We start from the raw sequence: 23,775 nt of genomic DNA, 5'->3' as shown, positions 1-23,775 counted from the left end.
AAGAATAGGCCTATGAATTAATATTTTTTGTTTACAAATTTTAAAGTCCATAGCTCCAAGAATCCAATGATAAGGGAAAATACAATGCCTCACAGCTGCTCTATAATCAACAGATATACAATGTACATTGTACATACAAGCAGAGGAGCGCATTTTGATTTAAAATGGGAAATGCAAGTGTACAGTATGGTCAGTGGTGATGGACACAATTTCAGCGCAAAAACACTATAGACCTACTGAACTTTGATAAAATGATTAATTATTCCCATTTTGTGTGTTTAGGTCTACTCTTGAATCGTGCAAGAGCCAAGAGGTATGTTGATCTACAGATTTCAGTATTGTGTTAGATGCAGACCTGTCATTCTGTGTGAAATGTAAACTTCAGATTTTTATACTATGCTTAACTGGTACATCAATACTAGCTAAAATTTCTTACTACTCATACCCTCTAAAACTCAAACAGAAACAGACGAGCAAACAATTGCAAACATCATTTTAAGTGATAGAGGAATTACAAAACATACTGGGCTTTTTGTGAACTACAGAATAAAAAAATAACAAAACAGAAAGAAACAGTTTGTTTTACAGACCTTCACACTACACAAAGACGTACATCAGCAATCGCATTGGAGCCTTAATACCCCTGCGATTTTGCTTCATTCGCGTCGTTTGTCCTCATCTAATCCAGCGTCATAAACTAACATATCAGATTTAGTTGAAAAATGAAGAAAATGGTGAGTTATTATCCCTGTTTGGTCTGTTTCAACGCAGGCAGGTTAACCACGCGATAAACGAAAGTAGGAGGCACAGGAGAATTTGCGCGGTGACCCGATGACCCGCTCCGGTATCATCCACCGTCAGATCTTCACCATAGCGATCAAGGAGGACCATCATTACCCCATTGGTCCAGCCAAATCCAGCCTGTCCAGATTAAAAAGTGACAAAAATAAATCCCCACACAACAGTCAAACGCATACATAAAAAAAGAAAGAAATAAAGTAACATTTGACAAGGCATTCTGTTCTTGCACAATTAAATACTCTCAAGGAAGAGACACAGAATTTTAATCATTCCTAATTTTAGACTGTCTACTGTTGCCCTAGAGTTTTTGAAAATGTGTACTAAAGTTCTACTCTGACCAAGGAGTTGCTCAAGCCAGGAAAACTGCAATCGTTCACAGCTCTTCCCTTTAACTTTCAATGATCATGAATTCTGGTTGACTGGATGAGGGCTGAATGCTTTGAAATTGGTCTTCTATTTGGTTATTAATCATGACCATGCAGATCTGTCATTTATCATCAGTATCTGTGTAATCAAATGCCTTCAATTTGTAATATTTTGTGCGGACAAACCTCCATACTTACTGCAAGTTTTGTTTTTTTTTACACACTAAAGGTGCAAATTACACTGTAAAACAAGAGAGTAGGGGCCTATATCTTCTTTTATTGTAATTATTAGGCACGTTTTAGACAATTGAAATGAACTTTCAATATTCTTTTCGTAAATGGAAAAGCCACCACGCTTACCCCCCCCCCCAAAAAAAAAAAAATAATAATAATTGGGGGGGGGGGGGTGGAGGCACTCCAAATGAACATCCAATTAGTTATATCAGTTACACACCCAGTGTTTCACTTATCGTGTAGATATATGTTAAGGAACTCTTCTAACCTTTTTCAGTTAAAAAGGTAATCTGCAAATAATATTTTATCTGCAAAAAATATTTTATCTGCAAATGATATTCTATCTGCAAACAGTAAGTCCTACAAAACAATGACATTTCAGCCTATTGCCAACCACTAAAAGCTTATTTGCGGGTTGGCCTTTTGTTGTGTTCTCACCTGTACTGCGTATTCTCCGCCGTGGCCAGGGATCCCTTGATTTTCCACGTCGTACTATAAAAGAATACACATCAATAATGCTTGACAATGAGACACTTTTGTATTCCATTTCGTCCTTCGCATGGAATTGTATAAGAAAGAACTGCACTGGCGTAAAGGGACCCCCCCCCCCCAAAAAAAAAAAAAAAAAAAGTGCTGGTAATTACCATGGATCACACCCAAGAATGTAAAAAAACAAAAAAAAATATTTGTGTTGTGGTTTCTTTGTAATTTTCATTAAAAAAAACTTTGTTATAACCGAACAATGATAGTATATTATAAACATACATGTATTACAAAAATTATAATTTTGGGACCTGAATTTTTATTTTGTTGCTACGAGAATTTCGTTATAACCATGTTCGTTATATTGGGAGTGTACTGTATCAAAATTTCGTTTTAATCGAACAGTATAGTATATGAACATAGTTATAAAGATGATAAGTTTGGATCTGAATTTCGATTTTGTTGTAAAAAGAATTTTGTTATTACCGTGTTCGTTAGAGAGTGCACCGTCAACTTGTTTTCGTACCCTGAAATACATATTGAGAAATACATGTATAACTATCAAAATACTTAAGGTTTTTAAGGGTCCCCTGTACCTTCCCCCCAAATTTCGGTAAATCGATGGTGGTGAAGAGAATGCATGTGTACCTTTTCAAACATAAGTCCAGTCAGATTATAAGCCCGCCAGTTGGTGCGCGTCCAGTTCAGGGCCAGGCTGAAGGCGAGTTCGTTGGCCTCCGTCAGCTGGCTGTTGTAGAGGGTCTCGATAACAATGTCCTGGAGGGGCGGCCAGGCGTTGGGATAATCCCACTGCTGGCCAGACCGCACGAGGGAAGTGGGGATTCCCCCTGGGTACGAGAGAACATCTTCGTCCTAGGAGGAGAAGAGAAGAAAGTTCACGTAAATTATAAAACCGAAGAAAGACGTAATAAACTAACTGAAATTTAGTTTGCTTTTCTCTATTACAGACACAAGAAACACGTCGCCTTTCCTATTTAAAAAAAAAATCAAAATGAAGCGAGTGCGTTTATTGTAATAGCAGTCATCAGACCAATGCTTCGAGAAATTGATGGAAAAGATTTACGATATCCCAGCAAAAACGAGTGGTAGATTAGTGATGAGTGCTAGAATTAAATTTTGACAGTTCAGCATATTTCTATACGTTCAAAAGTTTGTGGACGTGATACACTGTGACCATAATATTACAAACACACACACACACACTGCACACAGTCATGACAGACACACGTAGGGCCGGGCCGCGATACAGAATGACATTGTGACAACACATGTTTCGTCAAGGTGTGACAACACATGTTTCGCCAAGGTGTTTCAAGAATGTGTAAAGATGCGTTTGATATGCACTGCGTACGGATGACATTTCGCAAAACGGGAGGCATTATACGCAAGGGAGAGCGAGTCAAGGGGAAAATATACCCTTCAAGACGGCGTATGTTTCCTTTCAGATTCGATTAGGTCAACCTGTTTATCTTCATGTGCAATAAATCAGTAAGTTAATATCAGAGGAAGACAGAGAAAGGCTAAAATGTAGCGAACGCTGGACAAAGACCGAAACCTTAGAATTCTTTTCGAAGATAGGCCCGGATATTATTACTCTATCCAATCACATTGTCTGTAAGATTTAAATACCTTGATTAATCTGATACCATAGCTAATCCAAGAAACTCACGTGTGTTTATTTCTTTTTGTTATTGTTTTTTTTTTTTTCTGGGGACAGGGGGTCAGACAAGCCTGGAACAACGTTTCACGCCGAAATGGTGTCTCCGGACAACTTGATCTCGATTCGTGTCAAACAACCTTTCATAGTCAAAACCTGAGCACAAACCATGCCGAAATGGTGTCGACCTCCGGACAACTTGATCTCGCTTCGAGTCAAACAACGTTTCATAGTCAAAACCTGAGCACAAACCATGCCGAAATGGTGTCGACCTCCGGACAACTTGATCTCGCTTCGAGTCAAACATCGTTTCGTAGTCAAAACCTGAGCACAAACCACGCCGAAATGGTGTCGACCTCCGGACAACTTGATCTCGCTTCGAGTCAAACATCGTTTCATAATCAAAGCCTGAGCACAAACCATACCGAAATGGTGTCGAACTCCGGACAACTTGATCTCGCTTCGTGTCAAACATCGTTTCATAGTCAACATGGTCAAAGCCTGAGCACAAACCATGCCGAAATGGTGTCGACCTCCGGACAACTTGATCTCGCTTCGAGTCAAACATCGTTTCATAGTCAAAGCCTGAGCACAAACCATACCGAAATGGTGTCGACCTCCGGACAACTTGATCTCGCTTCGAGTCAAACATCGTTTCATAGTCAAAACCTGAGCACAAACCACGCCGAAATGGTGTCGACCTCCGGACAACTTGATCTCGCTTCGTGTCAAACATCGTTTCATAGTCAAAGCCTGACTACAAACCATACCGAAATGGTGTCGACCTCCGGACAACTTGATCTCGCTTCGAGTCAAACAACATTTCATAGTCAAAACCTGAGCACAAACCACGCCGAAATGGTGTCGACCTCCGGACAACTTGATCTCGCTTCGTGTCAAACATCGTTTCATAGTCAAAACCTGAGCACAAACCATACCGAAATGGTGCCTCCGGACAACTTGATCTCGATTCGTGTTAAACATCGTTTCATAGTCAAAGCCTGAACACAAACCATGCCGAAATGGTGCCTCCGGACAACTTGATCTCGATTCGTGTTATACATAGTTTCATAGTCAAAACCTGAACAAAAACCACGCCGAAATGGTGTCTCCGGACAACTTGATCTCGATTCGTGTCAAACAAAGTTTCATAGTCAAAGTCTGAACACAAACCATGCCGAAATGGTGTCTCTGGACACCTTAATCTCGCTTCGTGTTATTGACTCGTTTTTTAGGCTCCAAAGTGCTTTTGAATAACCACCTGGTCTTGTGATTACCACATCATCTGATTCACATTTTATGGGATGTAATAATAATATAAAAAAGATAATGACACGGAAGATGTTTACACGCTAGCCATCAAGTGAAAATAAAGTAGAAACCTTTCGTCCTCTATTACCATTTTTGATTACCGATTTGACAAAATTGGTTGTGGTCATCCGTAGCTTTCATACAAGACGCGTGATGGTTATTTCGCCAGAAAGTTTATTTTTAATAGGCTCTGTATATTTCCTCTCTTAGATAAAAGAAATACCAATAGATTTCACACACACACACACACACACACATCACTGAATGTGGCCAAATTGGATTGATATTATTTTCACGGATATTGCCGAGAATAATATCATTCTTATCTTTCTTCGTGGATCTCGTGATAGATATTTATAAGCTGGAAGTTAGTGCATTGTACAATATAATTAAGCGTCGATTTTGATTTTTTTTTTAATACCTGAAGATAATGTAAGACATTCTGTTCAATTTCCTCCGTTTTGTCCACACAGTTTGCCCACAGCGGCATGATGTTGGACGGGTAGAATTTGTCGATGAGGGTATCGGTGTCGAGGTCGTAGTCGAGCCAGACTCCTCTGGTCTCGCTCCACATCAGCGCGTTGAGGGCTTCCTTGCGGTCATTGAAGGCTTGGCGGTACTCTTCTGCTTTTTCGCTTTCATCTGTCGAAGTGAAAAATGGATGTTTGCTTTATATGCCCGACAGAACCCTCTTATTCGATGACCCTCTCTTGTTATAACGAATGTTTTTCTCTCTCGCAGCTGCGAAAGTGGTCAATCTTAAGAGAAGAGGGTGGGGCTTAAAGAAGACACTAATTGTCGCAATCTCGACTCACTCTACTATCTAGATTGGAATGACGATGCACTTTCCCCCACCTATCTCGCTCATTAGGTCTATCAGAGAATGCATCTAACTTTATCCTATGATATTTCCAGTCTAATCGATGGCTAATGAGTTAAAAATAAATTGCTATTCGTCCCAGCAAACAGAGTGCATTCTCCTATTTGGAAGTCTACAGAAATCATGTACCAGCGTATAGTATAATAGACCTATACAATGTTGTCAGTTGCAAGCAATTTGATCAACAGAGAAAAGTTTTGAGATCTCAAGAATTTTTCGTCACCTATCACATCGAGCATTTCCGCTAGCGCCCATTCTGAATGGCAGAGTACGCTGTTCAGATCGACCGGAACTACTTCCTTGGTGCGAATGGAGCTCAACGTCTGCTCTTCACCGAACCATCGCGTGGAGAAATCCCAGCCGCTTTCCGCCGCCGACGCGAGATTGGAATAGACTTCCGCTGCAGCATCTTAAAAAAAAAAAATAAAAAAAAAAAATCGAGGGGCAAAATTCCGACAATTAGCTGCAGGGATACATTTCGCATGTTTGTTTGTCTGTCTGTCTATCTATCCATTTATCTATCTATCTATCTATCTATCTATCTATCCATCTGATTATCATTACCCTTCGTTTTAAAAGTGGAAAGACATCAATGTGATGATTATTATAGTTATAGTCTTAAACTTTAGTAAAAATCAATGAAGGACTTTATTAACATTATTTTCAACGGTTTGTCAAATACACTTAGACTCACGCTTATACTTTTTCGTTTACAATACCATTTTGCTTTGACAGAGTAAGAATAATCTGCGGTACGGCAAACGATCACAATTCATCTCTTACCTTCATCAAGCCCTTCTGCAGTTTCAATGTCTTCGCGATAAGACTCCGGACTGAATTTATGATAACAGAAAAAAAAGAAGACTTAATTAATGGCTGATCGTTGTTATACATTCAGAAGTTTGCACCGTCTTTGCTATTCACAGAGTAACCCCCCCCCAAAAAAAAAAAAAAAACAAAACAAAACAACCGAAACTAAACAGAACACCAACTGCATATGCTTCGGATATATTGATCCTTTAAAAATGTTAGTGCGCTTTTGTATCTTTTTTAAATCATTCACTTTTATAAACGCAGTGTGCATCTAATCACCGACCTTGGTGAATGGCAAAAGAAAAAGAAAAATCTCTTTGTTAGAATAAGAGGTCAACCGTATGACATATTGAAGAAACTACTACATAGTAAGAAAATGTCATTATCTTTCGCAATTCAGTGATTTGATAACCACACGGCAGTAAATGAGAAAAAGAATACCAAATTTAGTTTAGTTCCAGGCTGGAGATTGCATGCTTGTCATAGGTGAGTGTATGCTGGAAGAGCTTATAACGATGATATTAAGAACTAATTGCAGTGTTCGCCATTTTTTCTTTTTATCAAATTATGACATAAAATGCAAATTCAAATCACAATTGAGCATTAGAGTACACCGAACTACGGACAGTGTAAAAATCAAAGGAAATGCAGACAAGGAGGCAAACGATTAAACAGATTTGTTTTCGCGCAGTTCGTGCGAGCAAAAAATAGGGTGAAAATAAAGGCATGCGAATATTCTACCTGCTGTATATACCACTATGTAATGTCTTGATTCTGCGGAATATTCAAAAATGAAAATAAAAATTCATCTAGTATACTCAGTAATTCGCGAAAAATTATTCACGCGAAAATATGCACATTAACATGCTGGTTAGTTAACAGAATATAAGGAAAGTACGACAAAAGTGTACCGAGGCATTCCCATAAACACGTTGTAGCGATTGAGGGTATAGACCTCCGAGCCGCTTGTGATGTTGATCGATCGCTCGTCCATCCAGAATCGATATTCCTCCTCGAGATCGGCCATGAATTTACGCACAGTGTCAACATCCTCAGTCGCCTGGTAGTAGAGATAGACTGAAGGGATAAGGAACGGGGGTTGGCTCCTTTTCTGGTAGTAGACCCGGTTCCCGTTTGGCACGTGACCAATACTGACAGAAGGTTCAAAAGTGAAATAATGTTACGAAAATGCATTAGCGTCAAGGGGGGGGGGGGGGAGCGTTGGTGCGAACTCATCCCCTTCAGACCCTTAAAAAAAAGGTTTACTTATTAAAGTACGCACGAAAAAAATAACCTCCCCACTCACTTTTTTTTTTTTGCTTGTCAGCTGAAGAAACGCAGAAGTGGAGTCAGACAGTTGCGCTGAAGGCCCTAAAATATAAACGCACCACCCCCCCCCTCTTGAAAAAAAAAAAAAAAAGAAAGAAAGGAAATATGACGCCCCTGAAATGTATAATGTTGCCGGCCTTTAAAGAGCGAGATCGACATGCTAACTTGGAAAATTGAGGAAAAAGCAAATTATTGCATGCAAAGAAAAGTAAAACATTTGACCAAAAACTTGAAACGGGAAATTGTCAAAAAGAAAAGGAAAAAAAAAAGGCACGGAATAAAACAATGGGACCAGACAAAGGTAGAATGGCAATTTTGGTTTGCCTATGATAGCATGGACAGCTGATCCTTCGCTGAGGGACCTTTGATCTTCCGTACAATAAGTGCGATTAAACATTAATGTGCATTTTTTTGAAGCCCAGTTATGTATTAACAAGGATAGGAATTTTTGATAAGGCCAGGTTGCCTGACCAAAGAGAGAGAAAGAGAGAGAGAGAGAGAGAGAGAGAGAGAGAGGGGGGGGGGGGGGGGAGACCCAACACATAAGGGTATTTCGCCCAAGTCATGATTTCATTAATATTAGAAGGGACGCTTCACAAAGAGATAACACAATGTAAATGTTAATGTCTTCATGCATAATATATTCCAGTTCCTGACAAAAATGCAGTTCTTCTGTATTTACAGGCGTCGATGAGTCATTCCTACGTCGAATCTAGCCACCCTGTTTTACCTTAAACTTCATTAACGTCAAGGGTGAATTCTAATAGTCTCGTAAACACCAAGCCAGCTGATTCAATTTTATCAGTAAATAAATTTTATCAGTAAATCTTATCAATTACTTCAACTTTGTATTTTAGTCTTAAATATCTAAATCTGAAAGACGGTATTCTCGATTGTGGAAATATCTATCAATATTTCATCAACAAATTGTATTTATTCCCCCCCCCCCCCAAAAAAAAAGAAAAAAAATACAGGCTTCGAGACTGACTACAACATATCATTTACAACCATGTGATCACACTGACGAGTTGTTTTTAATAGAAAATTTCGAAGGTTTAAGATTCATTTTCATATCAATTAGTACGAGTTGCAAAAAAGTATTTGATAATGTATTTTGTAGAAATTCCTGCTCATTTAGTAAATTGCTACAAGAAGATCCAACGAATTTCATTCACCTTTCCTCTGCACCATCCTTACCCAGAATACTTTTGTTTATATAGGATCAATGTTTTCGAATCAACTACGTGATGATCTAAAAAAATGCACCAAGTCTAGCGGTATTCCAAAGAAAATTTAAGACAGTTTTGATTTCTTTTTGAAATAGTATTCTTTTTAATCTCATTTGCATAATTTCTCTAACGTCAATTACCGTGCCCATGCATGCCAATGGAAAATGTCTGGCAATCTCCATAGCTTTGCATGTGCATGCTGCAGACCCCTACCTTCTCTCTTATAGTCTTCCTTCCTTCCTTCCTTCCTTCTTTCCTTGCCTTCCTTCCTTCTCCCTTTAATCTATCCCATCCCACTGTCTCTTGTTTGTTCTGTATACGTCCTTGTTTCCCCTGAACGTCTTGTACTTGTATGTATACTTTATTCTTTTTTTTTATTGTAAGTTCAATTTCTTTACCGGCTCACATCTCCACAAGCTTGTCTTTTACGTGAGCATCTCTTTTTTTTTTTAATAAACGAAATTATTTTGAACGATAGATTCATATATTACAATGTTTATTATGTTGCAATACAATGTGCATTTTGTTTTCCTTGATTTCATTCGAATTGAATTGAAAAAAAAAAATCCTCGTCAGCTGAGGTTCAGAAACAGATTAAGTTATGGAACGTATACCTTTTTCTTTTTTTGCGCAAGATTGATTAAACTAATATGGTAACATCCTTTCTCTCCACGGAAGGAATGGTAGCGGGATGACGAACGTATTACAACGCAGTACACAATCTCCCTGTACTGGGCAAAACCATTCAGCATTTAAAAAAAAAAAAAAAAAGGGGGGGGGGGCAATGGGGTGCATGCAGTGGGGGTCTATGAATCCATAGCAGGACTGCTGCTACCCTACAGGGGATATGATATCTTCTCCCTGTGCGTGGTCATAGATTGCCAAAAAAGACATTATTCTCCCTGTGCGTGGTCATAGATAGCCAAAAGAGACAATACACGTAATATTCCAAATTTCTTTTTTTACCTTTTTACCATGGAAACGAAGTTAGACAGCATCCCTTTCACTGTTTCCGTCATCTCACTGAGAAGCAAACCCTTGAAGATCCAATAGGAATCCCTGTCAGTGTATTATATGGGATATGTATTATCAAGGACACAAGAGAATACTACAACATACAACGTATTGATTGCATTTATTTTCGTTGCGCTGTTCACCTAAGTTTCAAAGTACTCAAGTTTTGATATGAAAATGAAAAGTTATGAAAATGAGCGGGTGTCTGAAGCCACTTGTCGCAGTGATGTTTAGGCGCATAGGAGTTCCATACAGTTGAAAAAGTGGATTAGACATAAGATTTTTATTTTTTTTTATTTTCATATTTCCTAGGCTTAAAAAGAATCACGTAATAGAATCGATGAGTGAACGAGCGAAGATTTAGCACCTTTTGTACAATTTGCAAAAGCGGCTTAATTAAAGATAAGGTGGAAATGTGGACGAAGTAGTTGCCCTTTTTGCAAAGAGTTTGACCAGTCAGATCCTGTGTATTTTGTGTGTGTTAGTGTGTGTGTGTCAGAGAGAAAAACGGATACGAGTCTTACCAGTAATAGAATTCTCTGAATCGACCACCAGGAACAACAAACGGGTCCTCAACATACTGAAGTGAATATCGATCTGCATTGTCAGACACATCCACGTTAATCTGTAGCGCAGAACAACAAAAATCATCAAAAAGAAACATGCATGACTGTGATATATCATGCATGTATCACATTTCCTAATTTCATAAACATTGCGTTTATTTGATTTCCTTGGTATTGTTTATTCACGAATTTGAGCGCATCCTTTATGAGCGAATATTTTCAACAATCTTCAAAGAAGGATGTAATGTACAAATGGAAAAGGGCATTCCAATCAAAGGATACGCATCCAGCCAAATTTTTAAAATCCGTTTTCGACAACTTCATAGAAAATTTTTGAAAAAAAAGAACAGAGGCAATAATATCAATTATCATCATCTTCCTTCAAGAATTGCACAGACGTTCACTTAAAGATACTCGGTTCTTTTGGATAAGGGGTGGTGGTTTAGCATCAGTACATATTCAGTCATGGGCTTTATTACAGAACTTCATACACCCTTATACAATCACTATTTATGAATACAATGGAAGTGATTTTATCACGTAGCAAGTTTCGTCTCTCTCTCCCTCTCCCTTTGACGGTCAACAAATAGGATTACAGTGCACTGATATCAAATTTTCTTGGACTCGGAGTAAAAAGCACAATGTTTAAACAGACTTGTTTAACCGTTATACTTTGAATGTTTTTCTTTTCCATGCTTTTTCCATATATATTTGCTGTGTCTTTTTCTTTTGTTGCAATTCTGTCCATTCTCTTTCCGTTATGCTTTTTTTTTTTGGGGGGGGGGGGAAGGGATGGAGAGATGTTGGGGGAACCGTGCTTGCACAGTAAACACATGCAGTTCCTTTCTTTATTCACTGAATCAAGTGCCACGCCCCAATGTCAAGTTCTTATCCGTCTTTCCATTACATCTACCTCCTCTGTATAGGGGAAAAGTAAACGCAACACGTATAGCTCAAGTGACGCGGGGGCAAAAGCAAAGTGATTGCATTGATGGCAAAGTACAATGTACAATGTACTATTTCAGAAGAATTTGTGATAATATTCCACTCACCTCGGAGCATATTATGACAGAACTCGTAACTTACGTCCATTCGTATAAGACAGAAATATTTTTTTTTCTCAACAAAAGTATTATGTCCGCAACATGTGAATGAATGCCTATTTTTTTTCAGAAAACAATTATTGTATTATTGCGGCATCCCATGATTATCATTCTACACTTCCGATCCAGTAACGACACAGGTCATCATGACTTTAATCAAAGCTGTAAAAATTCAACATTTTGAACGGCTTGTCCAAATTTCCTGAAATTTCACTGACATGTTCCATTTTTCTTTTACGCATGCATCGAATCCTCATAATATGCTTCAGGTGGGCCCGTTGCTAGAAACTCGACTTGCGATAAGGAGACCTCCAGATGATTTTCAGACTTTTACATCATTGAACAAGTATAATTAGTTATTCTGAGTACAGCGTTTCAGAATTCATAGTGATTGGGAAGAGGAATAAAAATGTTTTCAAAATTTATAACAAATTGTAATGAACAAGGATGATGACATGGCAGCCTCATTCACCATAAGAAAACATGAGTTGGGGCTCAAGGAAGCAGAACAAAAGAAGAAGGCATGCATATAGATTCTGCACAGGTGAAATTGTTAAGCAAGCGGTGTTGTAATGGAATTACACTGCTACATTTCTAAAATATGTGAGGCTCCTGTTATCGACACTGTTCATTGTAACTTGTTCAAGACTGTTCAGAGCATTGATTTCTCTGCTCAAGAACCAAAATAAATTCCGCAAATCTATACATGAGCCGTCGATTTATGTACATTATAAGATTATGATGTGCAATTTTGAAAATCGTCTGGAATTCCCCTTTAAACGCCACTTTACATCACACGCTATAGCCCACAAGTTGCGTTTGATATTTTGCGTGCCGTTGCTCGATCGAAGAGACTTGCGTTTAGACCCAAAGATGCGTCTGATTTGGAGGACTTGCGTTTAAACGCAAAGTTTCTTGCAACGGGGCCGTGAGATCTTAAACTGTTTATCATACACGTGTCATATGTATATGAAAAAAGGCAAATCAAACATAGACTAGGGCTTCACTGACCCACCTGTCTACCGAGTTCCTTCCAGAGTTCGTTCAATTCCTCGGCCCACAGGCGTAGCTCTTCATCTTTGATACCCTCCAAGAAACTCGGGCTGCAGAAAAACAAGACAGGACCAGTAGCAAACTAGACAGTCGTGAGAGAGGCAGTGAAAATTCGACATTTATACCTTTAGACTTCTGTTGGAGTGGAAAACATTCACCCGGACACCATGACATATTTGCGTGTTTGTGTGTGTGTTCTTTGCCTGTCTGTCTCTCTATTATATACGTGTATAGATGGACATAATTATATATGCATATATATATACATATATATATATAGTTGAGACAAAGTAGATAACAGAAGATGTCGCATGAAGCCGGCAGAGTTGTGAAGCTTTCGACCGTGGTCTTCCTCAGCTTTAATATCTGTTTGTGAAACGAAATATATGTTTTTGAGCATAACAAATCTGAACTCATAAACACAATATATTAAATATAAGTTGAGCATGGGTTAATAGTTACATGACATACTTGGCAATATTTTTTGGCACTTTGCAACACATTCAACAATGTATAACTGTAAATGAGTGTACAGTGAGCTCAAAAACATATATTTCGTTTCACAAACAGTTATTAAAGCTGAGGAATTAAAGACCACGGTCGAAAACTTCACAACTCTGCCGGTTTCATGCGACATCTTCTGTTATCTACTTTGTCTTAACTGTGATTTCACTTAAGATGACAGAGGCGTGCGGTAGGAATATCAGCATCATCACACTATATATATATGCAGTGTGTGTGTGTGTGTGTGTGTGTCTATGTTTATTCATATATTATAATAAATATGTGTGTGTGTATGTATGTATGTAATTATATATCAACTCTCCTTTAAACCAGCGAATTCTATTTAGATTGTTAATTGAAAGAATATGATATCAGATATTGTTACATACATGTAATTTTCGTGTGAACTTGGGCCTAAGAGGTACAGTCGTTTTGTTGTGGTTGAGTGAGCGCTCTTTAGATAATAATTTAGCAAAATGCTATTGAAAAGTTCTGTCAACATTGCATTAGTTTTAAGATTTCTTTATTTCATTTGAACATAAAATGTAACAGCGTTATATCAACAACAAAAATTGTGATATTTGATTTCAAGTGGCGTATCGGATATATGGTCGGGTCTAACTCACTTCTCTGTCCAGTCGCTTGGCTCCCACGTCGTGAACTCTATGTTTGGACCATCGAAATACTCTTCCACAAACTCCGCCATGATTGTGGCATTATCTGGGTCAGAGATGTTGCCAAACGCCGCGAGGATTATATCTGAAGGTGACAAAAAGTCCCAAGTAAAAAAACAAACAAACAAACAAACAAAAACAAAACAAAAACAAAATGTAAAAATCAATACATGATTAACGTGTAAGATATAGAGCAGTCGAAAACAACAAAACTGTCTGCAATTAGTGCATGTCTGTTGGTCAGCTTTGGTCGTATAGGTAAGAAGTGTCACAGACGCCAAACACGCCTGCTGTGTATCATGTTGTAGGTCAATGTCTATAAATCAATGCGAGGTATATTTATGACATGAAACCATGTAGGGCCTAAATAATTGGCTGCTTTTAATGTAGGCCTATATTACACCAAATACACACTATTTAAGCCTATGCTTACGTTGGCTCTACGATGGGCCACTGTCTTTAGGAGAAACCTTGTTGGATGATGGACGGCAATTGACTGGCTATCCTGCGTTTGGGCAAAGTTGGTGTTCGTCGACACAGTCGTAGATGATAATTAAGCTAAATACGGTTCGCTCAAGGTTTTGCAATTTTCGTGCTTATAGGCCTATTGTCACTGATGCACGGTGGATATTAGTTGGTTAACCTACGCTGGAAAAACCTAGCAATGGTCGACATGGTCATAAATCAGTAAACTAATGTTGGATCATCTTTAGGCCATTGTGTCAGATAACAATAGGCCCCGAGGCCTACTCAATCGGGCCAGCGTTGGCAATGATCAGCGTGGTCGCAGTCGTTGAGCTCACGTTTGCTCAATGTTGGGCCCCTCTTTTTGCTTAAATTGTCACTGATGCAGGGTGCTGGTTGACTAATACCATGCATCTTGGGCCAACTTTGACAATGGGCTCCACAGTCATGACTCATAACTAGGCTATATGATCATTGAACTAACATTGATTTAACGTTGGACCATTGTCTTACTTTTACGATCCTGAATCAGTTTGTATTTGTCTTGAAATTGAATCCTAACCTACTTTTTTTTTCCACATTTGGATTTTTCACATGCCTTTTAGTGATTTCGTTTTGTTGGCCCCGCATAGTCCCTACTACCCCTGATTCTTGCCCCTCAACAGTGCTGTGCTCCTCAGCAAGTTGAGGGTCTAGGGAGCCATGGCTTGGTTGTGACTCCGTCCATTCTCGTTTCACCTATAGGCCTACGCTAGGGGCCCAGTAAACAACCTCATGCGGGGTCCACATGGGTAAACATGGGGGGTATAGGGCCTAATTATTGTAGTTACAGTAAGCGCAAGCCGTGTGTGAGTTGGGCAATGGCTGCGATGATGTGCTGATCGCGCTGAATTATAATTGAAATTTTGGCTTCCCATACAAAGATTGGTAAAATAGCGCACGAAACGTAGCGACGAATTACTCAGTAGTACCACCGAACTAAAAGTTCGGTGAGTAGTACTATTTCAGATGCGCGCGCGCATGGGGCGGTAATTTGAGTGCAGCAAAGTGGCGATGGCAGTATTTGTAATGTGATTTCGGATCGATCGGCCTTCCATAAAACTAATGGACTAGAAAAAAGGCGCAAGAATCACTGTGCTTCTAACTACACTTGCAGCGCGCGCACGATCGAGGCAGCAACATAATTATGTAAGATTATCTCACGATAATCGCACGGTTCAGGATGGAAGTCCTACATCTGTTGGTTCTGCGTAAGTTAAGGCCATCATTCTGTTCACAGTTTTCGATAAAAGAGAATTTAATCACCCTTTGTTAGTTCAGAATTCCATGAACTGTCTAACGACCTCAACGTTAATACTAATTGATAGGACCTAGGCCTCTAAAAACGTCAGTAGGCTAACGCTAGTTAGTGTAGGGTTGCTACGGCACGTGGCGTAACACTGTAATCTGTATAGTGTTAGAACTCAAACGTACGGTAGGCAGGACGCCTTACAGTAGGTCTGACAGCCATAAATTGTGGATTGTATTATTGTAACGTTATACAGTTGTAGCCTACAACTTGTACACCTTACGTTTTGTGTAACAGTGTAGTATCCACTATCTAGATTAGAGCAAATTTAAAGAGATTTTGTGTAGGCCCTATATCTAACATGTTAGGCCTAACGTTAGAGTTAACGTCGTGTAGAACGTTAGAGTCTAATTTCTATACGATCAGCTTGTCTTTCATACAAATTATTACAATGTACTTTAGCCATGTGTTGACATGATGTGTTATTAATATTACTGTTTAGACTCTACCAGAACTTGGATTTAAATGTTTAGAATTGTCTAGTCTATAAAGTAGGTCTAACAACTATAACACTCTAGATATTCTAGCTAGGCCTAGGTCTAACGTTACATGTCTGAGTCTCGGTGCACTTTCCTCCTCTAGCCCTGGCAACCAGCGGCATGCACCTGGAATCACCACAATCTTTATATCATAGTGCGATTTTCTGTTTGTAGTCTTATGTCCGCTTGTATTTTGTATGTTGAATTGCCGAATAATGCCTGAAGACTCTAACGCTAGCTCTACGTAGAGTAGATTTTCTAGAGGTCTATACCGCTACGGTGGTAGCACTAGGGCCTAGCTGTTAGATCTAATTTATAGAACACCTAATGTTAGCGTTTAATAATAGGCCTAGGCCTAGGCCTACTCCAAAATTAATTTACAACTCCTCTGACTAGGATTCACTAACAGCGTACTAGAATCTAGTAGGAATAAGATAAATGATCTAATTAAGGGTTATCTATAGAATATCTAGTGTTGAGCAATCCACTTTGTTGAGTAAGTTTACTAAGACTTCCACGGTTGACCAGGTGAAGATTCAAATGTAAAAACCTAGTTAGACTCGTTAATACTAGTAGTGCCTAGTGGTAAGCCTAACGTAGAAACTAGAACGTTAGGCCCTAATCAGAAGCTAGTGTGGTGATAAGTTACAATTGTACCTGGGCTGTAGTAAAGGCTGTTAAAATGTAGGCCTAGATCAGTAGAACCTAGATGTTGTCTACACTTCGAATCTAAATAATGCATTTCCTAGGCCTAGCGATCAAAAGACTGTCTTCTGATTGTCTAAGCGTAAGACTAAGACTTAAGAGCAAATTTGTCACAGAAATGTGGCAGTTGTCACTGATATTAACAAGTTATAACAAGTTTTATGAAACGGGACCCTGAAGTGACCCCCTACATATTTTTGTATTACTGGTATTATTTGTACTACTGCAGCATGCTCAGTACTCTTTGAAAAGTACCACACGTGGAGAGAGGGATAATCGGGACTAAAAGCACACTTTGGAAACACAAACAGTACCTGACTATTGACGGGGCTGAGTGGAGGAGTTTTGTTGCCGCTTACGTAAGGCATGACGGCATAATGAACAAAAAGCATTCCCAAAGTAAGTATTGATCTGTACAAAGATTAAAAAAAAAAAACTGCCTTCTTTTTTTCAGTGGACTAAATAGATAGTGTCTTGTAGTGAGCATTTTGTGGCGAGTTACTGCTCATGTTCTTGTTTCAGTACGTAGTTCTGTCTGTACAGTTCAGATATATTTTCAAATCATTCCCTTATTATCGTAGCAGTTCGCAATATAACAATATTAAATGTCACAGTTTCGCTGGGACAAGACTTGGATATAGTCTAGGGGCAGGGGCTTACCGTGAGTTGCAATTATTTTCGGAGTATTTTATGTGAAAAAAAGAACATAATATATGGAGCTCATAAGACGTATACCTTCTGGCTGTCTCATATGTAGATCAACGAAAGTCTTCGAGTCGTTGTATATCCTTGCGTTCTGCGCGGCTTCCAGCAGCGGTCCATTACAGTAGATGGGACTAAGGGTGCAAGAAAGAGTGGAAAGAAACCCCAAATACTCAAACTGCATTCTCCATCAAAATCTACAGTCAAGACAACTTTCGCCGTGGCTTTCATGCAGGTAAACCGTAGGCTTTTACCAGAGTTATATTCAATAATTTACGTAATGAGTTTCGGAAATTTTATCTTTGATATTTTCTTCATGATATCCAATGATAAGTAGATGACATAGGCCTAGGTAAATTCAGATTTACTCGTAAGTCAAGCTGCCAAAGTCAACTTCATGTGGTGTCAATACATTACTCAGTGATATTAGAACCATACTAATTCAAATGAATCACTCAAGCGCAAACCCCGTCTTTCTAAGTTTATCATGTCTCTCTTGTCAGGTTCAACAGATTGCGTGCACATTTCAAGTATAATATGATGAGTTATTTTCTTAATTTATGATTTGTTGTAATTCCTTTTGTTGTTGTTGTCGTGTGTATGCCGCCTATGAAACAGAACATACAAAGTTCTTTTGTTCCCGCAAGTCATTTGCAACAGCATGGAAGCAGGGTGACACTGTACATGTAGTCCCATGCCATGGGCATGAACACTGTGCACAGATGAGACGGAATCGTACACTGCTCTGATCTGGTATAGCCAATCGCTGCAACCAATACTTCCAGGCTACATTCGTGGAATTGAACGATTCCGCGCAGTGACTACATGGAGAATTCCTTCCCTGTTGAACATGTAGTTTTCCTACCTCTTTAAATGTTCATCGTTGTGAGAGACTGTCTAGAGGAAAGTACAGGCCCTATAAAGATTCGGGATGGAGCTGGAGCACCTTTTATTAGTACACTTTATCCTCCGACGACTCGACTCCTCATCAGACATTTTGTGTTTAGGAAACACAGTATGTCTGTTACTGATATCTTATGTTTGATCAGAATCAAATGAAAAGTTGTATTCAATATTTGCGTACGAAATGAAATGCAAGTCCTTTCAGCGACGCACTTGCATTTAAAAGCAAAATTGTCTTTGACTCGGGGACGTGCGTTTGATATTTCGAGTAAAAACTTTGCGTTTATAACGCATTTTTTTTTTCTTTTTGGGTGGGGGGGGGGGGGGAGCGGGCCCGGATCAATATATATATCTTTAGGAACCAAACGAAAGTGCACCGACCTGTCACACGGCGCTTCATCCTTCAGAGCTTGGGCGGAGCACGTGACCAGAAGAGCAGCAAATATATAAGTAGCTAGCATGGTGATGCTAGTCCGTATTGCAGTCGGGAGTGTTACTCTGTGTCACACACCTGTAAGCAGTGGATGAAACGCAGAGAAAAGTTCTGATTACCTTAGACTTCACATCGGCATTTATTTTACTGCATTTCTAACTTAACAATATTGTTTTGGAAGCCTATTACTTAATGTCAATGAAAAGAATACACGTAACAACGCATGTATATATAGATCGACACTGTTGAAATAATCGTGAATACAATGGAGAGGTACAAGTAGAAGTATGATATATCAATTAAAGAGAAACACACAGGACAAGTCATGTCGTAAAGATTGGTGGCCCCGCATTCCAAGATCTTTAAATAATAGGAACTAAGTGGAGGGCTTTTCTATTGCTTTTGCTTTATTCCTTTTTTTTTTTCTTTCTTTTTTTTTTTTTTTTTACTTGAGGGGTGTCTGACCAGCAAGTATTATGTTTTTGGATATCAGTTTTTTTTCCCCCCCAAATTGGGGGGCGATGCCGAATAAGAACATAATCATTCAAGCAATCAAACGTCCCGCCCAGATTTTCTGGAATTAACACTCAATAAAAATCAAACGCGAACGATACTTGATACAAACACATGATAAGTATTTAACCGACCAATCCTTAAAACAAAAGAAAACAAAATAAAACTTAAAGCAATATTTCCTTTTATAAATTTATTCTTTGATAGTGCGTAATACATCATACATCAACTACTAGATTCCGTTTTCTTTTTTTTTCTTTGGCTTTTGCTGTCAGAGTTAACTCCTTATTACTTTTCAAATATCACGTACTTTACTAAATTTGTGATCTACTGAAAACCTTCCGTTAATTTCGTTTCAACTATATGTAAAGCCCATAGCCCTTTCGGAAACAACCCACGCTTGTCCAGAACGAATGCTTTCCCTGATATCCTAGAATCAGCTTAATAATTACATACAGCATTGCAAATCACACTTCCCTTGCTCATCGTTTAAAGCATATTATAACTATGCTTTCCTAGGTCTGGCACCATAATACCTATAAACAACAGTTAAAATAATGTAGATGCTTTTATGTGCAATAAGTGAAAATTTGTTGTATCGTTGTGGAGGAGATGGGAATAGAAGATAGGAACTTTGCTCTATTCCGCATGAAAAAAGAAATACATTGCTGCAGGTATACATACACGAATTAATACAAAGTGTAGAACAAAACTAACTGTTCTAAAAAGCAACTTCTCTGTATTAACCTCAAGACCCACGAATGCTAATGCAAAAGCTATGATTACGAACAGTTATACCAAACTATTATCCATACAGAGGATTTTTAGAGCCCAAATACAAGTGTTATTTTGTCGACGCACCTCATAACCTCCGACCCACTTAGAAAGTTTGTTGAACTCGACCAATATCTTTTTTTTTTTTTTTTTTCTGCCGAGGCAACCAATATTTAAAATATTGGACGGCAAGAGGGGGATTCCCTAAAGTTTTTATAAACTGCACCGTGATTGGTTGAGATATACGAGATGACTCGAAATATGAAGTAAAACGTCTGTGATTGGTCAATCACGAATGAACTAAAATAGACAGTAGGAGACCATACAGCACTCAGAGACAGAAAGGGTAAGTGAAAATATTCTTTGCTAAAATCCTCTGTAAGATAATAATGATAATATTGGATGTCCTATTTTCGGTCAATACAAGGAAATATTGGACTCGCTAAGCAAAATATTGGACTCGTCTTCGACTCGTCCAATATTTGTGCATAGCTCGTCCAATATTTCCTTGTATTAACCTCAAGGCCATCCAGTATTATATAAATAGCCTTTCATTCAATGAATATGCTTAGACCACGTTTCTATATTTGTCCTCCCCTTAGAATTTCGATACAGCTTTTATATTTCCTTATCCATTCAAGTGATGCACAGGACTCGAAAGAAAGCATGGAGTTCGTCACGAAAGCACACATTATATTTATTTTAATACAACTCACCTAAGCACAGATGGGGATAGAAGGACTATAAACAAACAAGAACGAATCTGTTATACCTGAACCACCCGAACCTCGGCCCAAGAACTTGTACTAAAGCCACTTTCCCGCTTAGTGTTCTCTAATAATACGTGATGGATATACATGTAGTTTCAGGAAGTGATCGCATCAAAATTTCAGGTTCATCTTCCTGTGGGTGGTTTTGATGACATTCATAAATATTATTGAAGTAATCAACAACTTCGTTGCCATGATCTATCAAATTATTTCTTTTTTTTTCTCAATGTTATAATGTATTTGTATCTATCACTCCTTTATAGGCGCAATAGAAGGTTCATCTTCCTGTAGGTGGTTTTAATGGCATTCATGAATATTATTAAAGTAATCAACAACTTCGTTGCCATGATATCTATCAAATTATTTTCTTTGTTCTCAATGTTATAATGTATTTGTATCTATCACTCCTTTATAGGCGCAATAGAAGATGAGTGTAATTACACTCGGCAGTATAGTCTTTCATTCCTTCCAGGGACATCTTCATCTACAAAGTCAGTTTTAGCACATTCGATTCCGAATATTTCCTGCTGCATGTGATTGTATTTTTTCCAATAAATAAAAGATCAGGTATATTTGTTTTTGTTTTTTTATGTATGCCTGTTAATGAAATTTGTATTTTTTATATTGTAAACGGACTGTTTTGAGTGCACCAGGTGGATTGGGGAGGATGGCCTGAGGGCCTAAGTCATTTAGTTGGCTCTTGCCAGACCCGGGCTGCCCAACCTGGTGCCCCCTTACCACTCCAATGTACAATTTTCTGATTTCGAAAAATGTATTTGTGATTGAAAGCCGAATAAATAATAATAATAATAATAATAATAATAACAATAATTTGTGCCTTCTTGTCTAAATGATATATGAATAAATATGAACACGACAAAGGAAAGTAATTCATTGCCAGCGTGATTGTTAATACTGATATCAGGCACTATGTGGGCTAACCAGGGGCCAACAAGGACTTTTGATAGTGGCTAAGATAATTTGGTAATAATTTCTCCTATAAAATGGTATGTTTCCGACAAGAACCTAAAAAACAAAACAAAAACATAAACGTATACTTGTGTCGTATTACCCCTCAATATCTTTCGTCCCAAACATATGACATTTAACCAGCCACTTACCAAGAACAATTGCCTATAAAGGTATAGTGTCTAACGAATAATATACAATTGACTTTGCCTCTTTCGGAACATGCATAGTTGTACATTAAAATCATCATTGTGGCAATTATTAAAAAATTCAAGTCGCTTCAGTTCTGACAATTTGTAAGGATATAATTAGCATGTATCATGTGTATATATAGCATTTTATTACACGAATAGATCTGTGTGTGGCTGTTGTTACCGCTGTACAACCGTGATGTCAAACACACATGGGGGCATATGCATAGTAAAAATGTATAAAAATGTAAAAAAGTATATAAGCGTGAAAATCTTCGCTAGTGATGTCGTCACCAGATCACATAGACCTATAAGACAACGTTAGATATCCTAGAGAAAACAATCTGTGCTTTTGTTTACTTTCTGTTTGAGATCTGTCAGTATAGGAATCTTTAGATCTTCAATAATGACGATTTGAGAGCGGACGCTTGTAAAAGAAAAAAAAAACACATATCTGGTATGCAACGATAAGGCTAGATAAGATAGACATATTTTGATAATATGACTGAACAGGCAATCCCCCGTTTCTTCTGTACGTATATGCAATGTATGCAACTTGTAATGTGTGTATTTTTATATGAATACTTAAATAACAAACAAACAACAACAAACAAGATAAAATGCTGCTAAAAATAAGCATGACACGCTGTATGTCGTATTCAATGTAATCTTCACTAAGTTTTTTGATTTTTTTATGGAATGTCAAAGAAAGCTATTCGCGTTAGGTTATATCGATAATGAACGAATAACCCCGCTCTGCTTTTTAAAAAATTGAAATAATCGTAGCAAAGAGTGGATAGTGAATAGCATAAACAACCACAATACACGTGCAGAGTTCATCCTAATATGAGCTAAACACAACTGAAAAGAAGGTTACCTTCGACTAAACCGTAGCTCTTCCTCAGTTCTACATAGGGGAAGTTCCCTTAACATCAAGTACAGACAAGCTATAAGGGAAGCGGTTGGTACTCCGCAGGCAATGTAAGCCTCCAACCCATTAAAAAAAAAAAAAAAAAAAACAGAAAAAAAAAACCGCAACCCGGTCTAAAATTCGAGTTTCGATAGCAGTCATACAATCATGTAATGACTATCGACTTTGATTACTTTAAATTGCACATAAAACGCGGTCAAGGTACAACTCGATTGAGCATTTGGGTACTCCGTTGTCATATACCCATGCGTAATAAGGAGATCGAAGCAAGATATTGGCTTACACGATAAAGCTGCAGTGAGCACCAAGACAACACTTGCTTTTGCACACTCACCTCATTCCATATGTAATTTCGTATATCTGGCAATTCCCGCTCCTGCTCCGAATCCAAAGGGTTTCAGTACTGCAGTGTATATGTATTGGTTTTTTGTTTCTTTTACAGCACCATGAAATCAAAATCCAAGGTCATAGAAACAGCGCAACGGAAATCGCTTATGTTTTAAGCACAATAGAAACCGAGTTACATTAGGTGATTCTGTACTCTGAGGTCAATCC

The 23,775-nt window shown here is 38.3% G+C and overlaps 1 protein-coding gene across 1 annotated transcript; it reads right to left on the bottom strand.

Annotated features, from left to right (window-relative positions):
- Positions 1 to 670: 670 nt before the first annotated feature.
- LOC140229637 (trehalase-like) lies at positions 671 to 19,100 on the bottom strand. Its single transcript, XM_072309882.1, has 13 exons — positions 19,021 to 19,100; positions 17,770 to 17,870; positions 13,990 to 14,122; positions 12,822 to 12,909; positions 10,662 to 10,762; positions 10,090 to 10,182; positions 7,477 to 7,716; positions 6,536 to 6,585; positions 5,976 to 6,161; positions 5,294 to 5,514; positions 2,532 to 2,756; positions 1,839 to 1,892; positions 671 to 921 (listed from the first exon to the last, which is right to left on the bottom strand). Exons 1-13 carry the CDS (start codon positions 19,098 to 19,100, stop codon positions 763 to 765), a joined length of 1,731 nt encoding a protein of 576 aa, XP_072165983.1. The 3' UTR covers positions 671 to 762.
- Positions 19,101 to 23,775: the final 4,675 nt, after the last annotated feature.

Source organism: Diadema setosum, chromosome 6, assembly GCF_964275005.1.
Source record: "Diadema setosum chromosome 6, eeDiaSeto1, whole genome shotgun sequence".
NCBI classification, from domain to species: Eukaryota; Metazoa; Echinodermata; class Echinoidea; order Diadematoida; family Diadematidae; genus Diadema; species Diadema setosum.
Note: the sequence above shows the minus strand (reverse complement) of the source record. Positions and strands in the feature narration are given on the sequence as shown.

Excerpts from the sequence above, each read along its gene's own strand:
- LOC140229637 (XM_072309882.1), bottom strand. The coding sequence starts at position 19,100 with ATGCTAGCTACTTATATATTTGCTGCTCTTCTGGTCACGTGCTCCGCC. Across the intron at positions 6,162-6,535 it reads TGCAGAAGGGCTTGATGAAG|ATGCTGCAGCGGAAGTCTAT; the intron begins GTAAGAGATGAA and ends TTTTTTTTTAAG. Across the intron at positions 1,893-2,531 it reads CTGGACTTATGTTTGAAAAG|TACGACGTGGAAAATCAAGG; the intron begins GTACACATGCAT and ends ATTCTTTTATAG.